This window comes from Petaurus breviceps, unplaced genomic scaffold, assembly GCF_028583685.1.
Source record: "Petaurus breviceps papuanus isolate PSGF00001 unplaced genomic scaffold, PetGlider_PUasm1.0 90459, whole genome shotgun sequence".
Classification (NCBI taxonomy): Eukaryota; Metazoa; Chordata; class Mammalia; order Diprotodontia; family Petauridae; genus Petaurus; species Petaurus breviceps.
In genome coordinates this window covers 2,997,004-3,007,710 of record NW_027187259.1, presented here as the reverse complement: position 1 = coordinate 3,007,710, position 10,707 = coordinate 2,997,004, and the positions used below count along the sequence as shown (strand labels likewise).

Sequence of the window (10,707 nt, the reverse complement as noted above, 5' to 3'; positions counted from 1 at the left end):
TCTCTCTCTCTCTCTCTCTCTCTCTCTCTCTCTCTCTCTCTCTTTCTGTCTCAAAATCTTTTACATGGAAGCCATTTGGGAGGAGGAAGGGAAGGAAGCTTGGGAGGTACATGTAAAAGACTTGCAAAAAATCCAAGCTCTTTATGTTGCAAAAGTTCTTTCGTCATGTTTTTGTGTTAAGTTTAGAAATAGGATCCAGTGACATATGCACTCTAAGGAAACTCCCCAATAGGAAGGTGGCCCATATTTTGTGAGTCCTTAGGTAGCAGGCTTCAGGTGAAGGAATGCCACCTCACTGAGCATTAGCAGCATTAACATACCAATTCTGTTTGAATTGCTTTCTGGACTTGGAAATGTTTATTAATGCAAATCAACAAAAAGAGATCTCTGAATTCCTAAGGCTATCATCAGGGAAAGACTGAAGACAAGCAAACATCCAGACTGGGCAGCTTAGCCTGCTAGCTCTCTAATGCATTGCTCTGTACTCCAAGCATGGGTTTTTCCTGTTAAAATTGTGATATGAATTGGGTTGGGGTGACTCTAACCTGTGCATTTTAGCATTTAGAATTTATAGAAAAACAAGGCAATATGGTGCAGTAGAAAGATTGTCGGCCTTGCAATCAGGAAGCCCTAAGTTCAAGTCCTGACCCTGACACAAACTGACAGGGTGAATGAGGGCCCATCACTTAACTCCTTGGTGACCCACAACTACAACTAGCAGACAAGATTCTGATCTTCGGGTGAAGGGAGTTGCCACACCGGGAGGCCCTGAGGCTGATGAAAGCACAGACCCACCCCAGCCCCCTCCCCAAATAGAAGGGGATTCTTCAAACAGTCATTGAGGCAGCACTGTTTGGGCTCTGAAGCTGTCACTGTCATCAAACTCTGAAAAAGTCATTTGCACAGGGGACATCAAATTATGCTTTGATATAGCTAGCCTTCACGGGCTATCTACATGGAGACAAGAATATCAACTTTAGGACGTCTAAAGACTTTCCAATCTGATTTTAGTTCACTGTTTTTGAAGTCTTTGAGTCACTCTCTATATCTGTCTGTCTCTCTGCTCTCTCTTTTTCTCTCTCCATTTCTGTTTTCTCCACCTGTCTCTTCTCTACATCTCTTTCCATATGTCTTTGTCTCTGTCTGCTCTCTCTTCATCTCTCACCCTCTGCTCTCCCTGTCTCATTCTCTGCTTTGTCCATCTCTCTTCTCTTTCTCTCTATACACACACACATATACATACACTTATATGTGTGTATATATATATGTATATCTCCATATCTCTGCTTTCTCCACCTCTTCATCTCTTTTCTTTCCATCTGTCTGTCTCTCCATCTGTCTCTCTCTTCTCTCCCTACCTCTGTCTCATTCTGTTCTGTCCACCTCTCTGCTCTTTCCATTTGTTTTATCTCTCTCTCTCTCTCTCTCTCTCTCTCTCTCTCTCTCTCTCTCTCTCTCTCTCTCTCTCTCTCTCTCTCTCTCTCTCTCTCTCTCTCTCTCTCTCTCTCCCTCTCTCTCTCTCTCTCTCTCTCTCCCCAAGTCCTCTGCTTCTGAGGCCCTCTCCATTGCATCACGGAATGCTGAAGGTTCCACACAAAATGAAACTATCTGCTTGTGTGGACAAATGGCTTGCTTAAATACTGCCTGCTGGTAATGAATAAAGCATTGGACTTTGGATCCCTAGAGCTTCCATATAGTAAATGGAGACTTGAATTCAAATCTTAGTCTGGCTGTTCACTGTGTGTCAGTGACCTTGGATACATAACTTCCCCTCTCTGGCCTGTTTCCTCCTCCATAAAATGAAGGGGTTGGACTATATCTGAGAGCTCTTCTATCTCTAATAGTTCATTATTCTCTGAGTAAATGCCTGCCTAAGAGACTGTAAGCAGGACTTTGAAGGGAAAGGACATTAAGACCAGGGAGTGAGGAAGGTGCTTCCTTCGGTTCCATTTGGGGAAAGTCCCCAAGGTAAGCAGCCAGTACCCCATTTAACTGTTTTGCTTCATTCCTAGAAAGAAGGCTAACTGATGTTTTAGTCGGTCATCGGGTTTAACAGACAGGATCTCAGTAATAGGGTTTGGGTTTTCCTAAATTACTCATATAATTTGTTGCTTCAGAGCTCCATCTCAACATGCCTAGAGACCTTAATTCAAGTTAAGAAATGCAGATTTATTCAACTATTCTCCATCCTGACTGTATAAGGAATTAAAAAACCAAGAAATATACCCCCTTGATAGTAAGGCAACTCAGCATATAGGATGGTCTTATTTAGAGAATTTCCACAAGCAATGCATATACTGTGCTTCTTAGATTGGCACAAGGGAATTGTGAATTTCTGCTGCCATGGCAACAGCAGCATTCAGGGCCCCAGGCTCTCATTTATAAATTCAAGTCAACGAGAAGAAAAGGTTTGACATCTTGAATTTTTCCTTACAGCCAACTTTTCAAGAACACATTTTATATATGGAAGGATACTTGTAGCAAGGGGCCCGAAAAGGGGGGGGGGCAGGGATGAGAATGGAATGGATTTTTTTTCCCTCAGCTCTAACCCAACCCCCAGCCACCCACTTGTCTACCACTGTGGGCTTTAAGCATGGCAGAAAGGAGAAAGGAGAGGAAGGGGAAGAGGCAGCAAGGGGGAAAGGGGAGGGGAGGAGTAAGGAGAGGAAGAATAAAAGAAAAGCAAACATAGGTAGGCTTTGCTCTGAAGTGGGGGGAGGAATTAGACATTTTTTTTTAAACCCTGCTATCCTTCCATTCCACTACCCCACCTCCCACCCCCCTCCCACACACATACCCCTGGAGCCATACAGCAAACAGGGCTGGCAAGACCGAAAGCCTTTGAGAAGCTCAGTCCTTTCCGGATTTTGAGAAATCAATTTTGGCCGAGGGTGGTGAAGGTGCAGAATAACTGCATTTAAGGAATTAGTCATCCCACAGGTAGATTTACATTTTAATAGGGACTTGGGAGAGAGTGGCATAATTGTAAAGGGCATGTTCATTATGTGGCACTTTGGGGGCATATTTCCAAACATCTTGGTTCAGACCAGACCTAACTGAATTTTTATACACACACACACACACACACACACACACACACACACACACACACACGTGTATATATATTTGTGTGTGCAGGCACGCATGCCCATGTGTATGTGTGTGTGTATCTTTATGTATATATTGAAATCCTTTCTGAAACAATAAAGGGGATGGTGTTAGATGAAATATTGCTATTCTAGGTAGGAATCCATATTTCCACTTGGGAAATAGAAGGGGTGGAGGAGTATATTTCTGTTCATATTTAGGGCCAGAACAAAGAGACCAGACAATCCAAACATCCAAAATGTGGAAGCATCTTAAAGAGTTTTATTGGAATGGTAAATCATTTGTTTCAAAGCAAAGATATTTGTATTTAAGCTAAAGAAAAAAAATAGGGAGAAGGGGGAACAATCTTTGAGAATCTTCAGCGTTCATAACTGAATCAGAAGCATAACAGACAAGCCGCGGCTTTTCCTTCTCTTGCCTCACCTTCCTTTGGATTCCACCCTCCCCTCAGAGAACTACCCAGGGCTCGGGCACTAATGCCAGGGCATTTAACTCCTCAGAAGCTTTTACTCCCTCATGCACCTATGATTCTTAACCTGGGGACCATGGATTCCCAAGGGATGTTTGGGTAGATTTCAGGGGCTCTGTGAATTTGGGTGGGGAAAAAAATGCATCTTTATTTTCATTAACCTCTCACTGAAATTGAACATTTCCTTTAATTGTGAATGTTTTTTTAAAAAGTCATTCTGAGAAAGGGTCCATAGGTTTCAGCAGAGTGCCTACAAGGTCCATGACATCCAAAGGTAAAAACTCCCTCCTAAAGCAGGAGCACAAAACCTGTAGATATGAAGCTAACAGCCCTGCTCTGTTGTCCTCCAACCTGATGAAATAAATCTGTTTCAGAGAAAAAATATTAGCTCAAACACCTCAAATTCATCTTTTTAGATTGATAGCCAACCATCAGATCTGATCCACCAAAAAAGTAATATGCCAGGATCTCCCCTAAAAATTCGACATCAGAAGGGAGGTTTTCTAGGGCAATCTGATTTTCTTTTCTCATCAAAACTCCCCCCCCCCCCCATACCATTCTGGTTTTCACTGTCTCATCTACTTTATCACATCTGGGTATAGGGGACACAGCTAAGGAAATAAAGAAGTACCCTTTAGTATGAAACTCAAATAACTGGGCAGGGCAGGCAGTCATATTTTTTCCCCTTTGGATGAATGTGTCACTTTATCAGTTGTGAGCCACTTAGCTGGAACTGGAGGCTAGCCACTCAACAGAATCCCCTCCTTGGGCTAGCTTCCTCCCTTGCAACCAGTACAGAGTTAGAAGGGCAGTATTGTCCTCTGTGTGGGAGATAAGGCCAGGGACCGGACTGGACCTTTCATTTCACTGATAATGAACTTGTGGAAAGTCTTAGCCAATGCAGGCTGGCATCTTCTCAAAAACAAAGTCTTCAAGAGTTGCCTAGAGCACTGAAGGGTTAGGTGATTTGGCCAGAGCCACACAGTCAGGATGGGTCCAAAGGAGGACTTGAACTCAGGTCTATCTGGCTTCGAGGCCGGCTCACTAGCCACTAAAACCTGTTTGGGGCCCAAACACTTCCCATCTGTTAGAATCTGACCCAGATACCTCTTGTCCCCCAGTATTCTTTATGCCATTATTCACACACAAATCAGTTGAATATTTGTTCTTAAAATATCTTTGTTAAAGCAACTTCAGAACCCTGAACACGGCCTGATGAACAAACTCAGAAAGGAATATTTAAACAGTTTTCTTTCCACTGTTTCCTGTACCCCTTCCTCCCCCTCAGAAGAAACCACATACTATTCATCTGGCATTACTCCTATTCATTTCAGATCCCCAGCAGTCTGTAATTTCTGTTTCTAAAAATGTTGATCTCACTTTAAAGCACTGTGCCCGTGTTGAACCTCTGTAAACAATGCCATATATTCATTACATGTTGATTTTGGCAAACGACACAGCAATGCATACAGCGCAGGGTAATGGAAAGTCACTTAAAGGAAAACGGGGGTGCCCATGGGGTGCTTTTAGTAGCAAAGGCTCTATGGTAAGAAAACTGCTCCCTAAGTAAGTGATGAAGGCCATATGGCTCCTTGCCCTTTTATCAGCCTTGAGGATTATGGTTTTAAATTGGTCCCTTGCTTGGATGGATACTCTTATTGGATGTTTGCTATTATTGAAGTGTAGAAAAGATAAATCCATCTAAACTTAATGTACTCACGAAAAAATATGCTTCACATGCTAAGAAAATGCATTTGCACAGTTGAGTTTCTAATTCCTATTTGCCAATTTCTAGAGCTTAGTGCCATGGTGATGTGTCATTTGAAAATTGAAGGGGAAAAAACAAGCCACAAAGCCACAGTACCAATTATCACCTGGGGAACGTTTGCTTCTTAGCTCCTCCCATGGAAACTCAGGCTCCTTGGGCGATGATTTTCTGCCCATTTTTCAGCCATATAATTGAAGGATTCTGTAGCACCCACGTTGACTCAAAGCCCAAGGGTCAAGTGCTCAGACAAGACCAGTCTTTGCACACCTCGAAAGAGAAGATTTAGACTCAGCTGAGTAGTCATGCAAGGGACCTGTCACCTAAATGTTTTTCTGACTTCTCAATGGAAAGGGGCTTGTGTATGTAGATCACCAAAATGAGCAATGCAGGAGCTAAGAAGCCCCAAGAGTATGTGTCATGCACAGAACACAGTTTCCATCTACAAAAGAATTGGAATATCGGAATGGCCATAAGTCACCGTGACAAGTGCCAAATGATGAATACTGCTTATGGCTTCTTTAAAAAAATCACAACAGAAGCACATTAAAATTGTACACAAGCACTTGCTTGGAAAAATCCAGGAGGGCACCGAGGCATCGAGTCAATTAGATAGATTCTCTTTCCCTCCCATTTTATTGGGGCTTCTCATATGCTTAAGAACAACAGGAGCTTGAGAGATATTTAAGCTGCAGTAACAATAAAAATGATAATATAAAAAAAGAGATTTTTGTATTACGATTACAAAAAAGAGGGGGGTGCTCCATCACATAGACTTGGAATTTTACAATAATCATCTCCCATAAGCTCTACCCATAGAACATTCACATTTTAATCATGTATTCCATTGGCTATCATTTGGACGCTGAGCACACCAAGCAACAGATTGATGCCGTAGACATGAAGCCTATTGTTTTCTGGAAGCCAAGATCATTTTGCTATTTTAGAGAAGCGACTGTGGTGGCAAATCCCTCCTGAGCAGGAGGCACAGGGCCAGGAGGCAGAAGGGTTCACGCTTGCTGCTTTGCCAGGGCTTGGGCTTCCTAAAAGACAAAGACGAAGTCAATTAAAGTGCCCCCCAAACAGCTGCCTGGAGCTACTAGGACAAAATTCTATTAGTCTAAATAACTACCAAGTTCCTTATGTTCCTCGATACCAGTTGCTCAGAAAGTAAATGTAGTTCAGCCTACCAATGATTATTTCTAAGTTCAGAAGGATGTGATACTTTCCAGTTTATAAAGTTCATAAACTTTTCAGTTTATAAACCCTATAAGCTAAGAAGGGTGAGGATTACTAAACCCATTATGCAGATGCTCAAACTGAGGGTCACAGAGGTAAAGTAATCTGCCCAAGATCACACAGGGAGTTAAGTAGCAGAGTCAAGCTAAACCCAGACCTTCTGACTCCAAGTTTACTGCCCAAATGTAAATAAGAAATCCACAACCTTTTATGTGGCAGTCTCTAATTTCAGAAACTTGTAAGATCCCTTTCCCACAATTCCAGTCCTCCTCTGATGCTTTGCTGAGGCCTGGAAATGGCTCTGGGGTGTTGAAGACTTATACTAACGGAAACCTCAAAGCGCAAGGAGATGGAGTCTGGGGCCCAGCCCAAGGGCTAAAGGGCTGGTCACAGCAACTCCAAACAGTGGCAAAGAAGGCACAGAGTGGGAACACCTGCAACGACAGGCCTTCTGAGCAACTGTCCAGATGTCTGCCTCCACTGGGCTCTTCCTATGGTCCACGGAGATACTCCAGTAAGGGAGTACACAATGTCAAACATGTGGTAGGTCTGCACCAAGCCACTGATGAGCCTAGGGACTCAAACATCCGTAATGAGTCAGCCTGTTTGCAGTTGAAGAGAGGCTAATAAAGATGCTTGGCACACATGTAAGGACTGGTGCTGGTGCTGGCACTGGCAGGGAGCTTTCTATCTCTTGACAGCATACGGTATCTTGGAGGAACTTTGAGATCTCTCCCGAGGCCAAAGACGGTGAAATGCACCAATTTCCTTTTATTTTTTAAGGTGGGTAGGGGTGGGGGAAGGTAAAGAAGCCTGCAGCCAGAGGTGAGAACATTCATTGTCTCTCCTGAAGGGGCCAACAAGTTTGAAAAGGACAACAGAGTAACAGAATGGCTTTAGGTCAGAATACTGGCTGTCTCTTCTTACTACTGGTGAGATCTTGGGTGAGGCCCTTCCCCAATACGGGCCTCAGTTTCCTCATCTGGAAGGTGATGAGACTGGACTAGATGATGGTCTCTGAGGTCCTTTCCAGGCCTACCTCTGTTAGTCCCTCACATGAATAAAAACGAACAAGAATAAGTCTCTACCAAAATCTTTGGTGAAAGATGAGACAGTAATGCTCCCTGTCCCAGGCAGGACAAAAAAGCAGAAACTTGATCCTAACTGAACAGCACCACTGACTTTAAAGAAGGGAGAAAAATAGAATGATGTGACCAGATTGGGCAAGACATGCGCCTCCCTCAACAGCAGGCTGCCTGTCAGAAAGGATAAACTCTGATGCGTAAATATTTAGACAGGAGCTCTATTGAAGGTGGGCAGGAAGTGGGGGGCAGGGGGTTTCAGCTCCAAAGGTGAACTGTTCTACAGAGGCCTCTCTGGGGATCTGGAAAGCAAACAGATTCCAAGTGCCAAGAGAATGGGGACACATCATTGTGGTGCCCCCACTGCCCATTACGGGGGGTGTGATTCTTTGAAGCCAGTCTGTCTCCATGATGGAGGGCTGGCTCTGCATAAACCAAAGGAAGATAGGTCGCCTACAAAGGAGGCGGGGGAACTGGCTTGGAATCCTGTCTCCAACACTTAAGATCTAGTGGGCACAAACAAGTCATTTCATCTTGCTAACCCTCAGTTTCTTCATCTGTGAAATGGGGCTATTATGACTCTCCTACCTACCTCCCAGGGTTGTAGAGAAAGCAATTTCAAAACCTTTCAGGGCCATGGAAAAGAGACTTATCTGCCATCAGGAATTCCACCTGGTCTATTTCACAATGGTGGGGGGCGAGGGGGGAGAATGTCGATATGCAAGAATATAAAAAATTAAATGAACTGTAACCCCAAATAATAGGAAAATGGACATTACTCAGCAAGAAAAACTTGCCTTGATAAGAGATGCCTAGCTGGTCCTCCCACTTTCCTGAGGGGTGAGAAACTAGGACTGTGCATGAACACAGTCTGTTAATGCTGGCTGTGTCTCTAAGGCCAGGACTTACCGGGTACTGGATGGCAAAGTCCCATCTGCTTCAGGGGCCCCACATTACCTTGGTGCCAATCAAGTGGCCTGGCCGCATGAGCAATGAGCTGGGTATAGGTACCACCTGCCTAAGGCAGCCCAAGGAAAGCCTCTGCTATGGTTGGCCAGTGGCCCATAGACACACAGTGGCTGTTTCCTGTGATTTCTCCCTTGTCAGCAGCTGGGCCTTGATTAACCAGAATGCTCAGGAAAATGGGGCTTGTGGTTAAATAGAACTTTCTGGGTAAGTGAGTTGGCCTCCAATTTCTGTTTCAATTCTCAAATGATGTTTCTAAGCAGCGTCAGTGAGGAGAAGCCAGGGGTCAGGACTGAGCTTTGTCTTTGCTGCTCCCTGTGCTCACTGTCCATGGAGAGGGTCAGGAGAGCCGGCCGTATCTGCAGAGTCCCGCCACTCTCCTGACACATGGCCAAAGTGCCGCCAGATCGCACTGTCTCCTGTACTCGGTGTACCCAGGAGCCAGCTGTCTTTGGAGTGTGAGCATTACCAGCTTGGGAATGAGTAAATGCTACAGAACAAGGCTACATTTCTTGTTTTATTGCCTGACTAGATGTAGGAAAGTGATGGCAAATTCAACTTAAAAGTGCGTCCTGTGTCCAGGTTTTGTTTTCTTTTGTTTTCCTGGTTGTTACAAGTCTTCTTCACTCACACATGTGCATCCCTACTCCAGGTCCTCATCACCAGCTACCACATTACTGCAATGGCTTTAAGTCTTTCCATACTGCACACAGCTGCCAAGGCCATTTTCTTAAAGCTTAGGTCTGACCATGTCATCATCATCTCCCTCCTTTATGAACTCTAGTGGCTCCCTTTTACCTCTAGAACCAAATAAAACTCCCCTGTATGGTCCCCTCTACAGACTCTATGATCCAGCTATACTGGTTTGCTTGCAAATCCCTGAAGGTGAGCCTTCATTTCCTACCTCTGTGCCTTTGCACTGGCTGACCCCCATGCTTGCTGGGCTCTGGTCCCTCATCTCAGCCTCTTAGTTTCCCTGAAACCTTTTAAGTCTCAGTTCAAACCCCCTTTCTAGAGGAAGTTTCTCCTTCTCCCCTCCCCACCCCTCACAGTGTCTTCCTGTTGAGATCACCTTCCACTTAACCTGTATTTATCTCATATGTATCTTATAGGTATCTGGTTTTACCAAGTCATTAGAATGGAGTTCTGTGAGGGCAGAGACCATTTGTATCTTTGTGTCCCCAGTTAACATAGCACCTAGTAGGTCCTGCCCAAATACTTAGTGACTTACTAACCAACACCAGAAGCAGCTTTCCTTGAATAAATCCATACAATCAACATGTCCTTGTGTTTTCTGCTCCCCACCCCCATCTAGTTATCTGATCCGTCTTGTTAGTTGGTTTGGAGTTAAACTGAAGTAGTACCATATTGAGGAAATATGCCCTTTTTTCAAGACTGCTGTTTTTTAGTCCTGTCAAGCCAAAAGAAGGGCTTGGGGTAAGGGATGTCTTAGAGATCATGTGACCATTACTCTCATCCAGACCTTTATTACCTCTTGACCCAACCTCCTAGCTGGCCTCTACCCTTTCCCATCTATTGGAAGAATCTCCTGCCAAAATAACCTTGCTAGAGCCCAAGTCTGACCATGTTGCTCCCTGCTCAACAATCTTCAGGGGCTGCCCACTGTCTGGAAAATAACAAACAAGCTTCTCAGCTTGCCACTTAAAGCACTGGCCTCCAATCTCAGTCTCAGTTTATTTCACGTCACTCCCTTTCCCACAAATTACCATGTAGCTACTGTGCACCTATTTATCTGGGAGTAAGAATGATGACATCATCTGGGAGCTGCCTTTTAGCGCTCAAGCCCATGTTCCAAAGCAAAGATGACACTGAATCTTCAAGAAAAACTAGGCTGGAATCCTTCATGGACCATAACCTCTCAGCAAAGAGGCTGGAACACTAGTGGAGGGCTAGGCCACCAAAGTGCCCCGAGCTTGACCACATGCCATGCAGATTGTGTCAGCTGTAAGGGGGGAAGGAAGGCCGAGGGAAGGAAGGAAGGGACGGAGGGAAGAAGGAAGGAAGGAAGGAAGGAAGGAAGGAAGGAAGGGAGGGAGGGAGGGAGGGAGGGAGGGAGG

The 10,707-nt window shown here is 44.6% G+C and overlaps 2 protein-coding genes across 3 annotated transcripts in view; both read right to left on the bottom strand.

Annotated features, from left to right (window-relative positions):
- The window catches only part of LOC138141729 (transmembrane protein 182-like), a 276,562-nt gene that overhangs the window by 201,560 nt on the left and 64,295 nt on the right, over window positions 1-10,707 (bottom strand). The window lies entirely within an intron of this gene.
- SH3BGRL (SH3 domain binding glutamate rich protein like) overlaps window positions 3,348-10,707 on the bottom strand; it is a 100,671-nt gene continuing 93,311 nt past the window's right edge. The window contains exon 4 of the mRNA XM_069062562.1: window positions 3,348-6,385. Coding sequence (XP_068918663.1) covers window positions 6,353-6,385 — 33 coding nt within the window. The 3' untranslated portion in view covers window positions 3,348-6,352. The remainder of the gene's footprint in view (window positions 6,386-10,707) is intronic.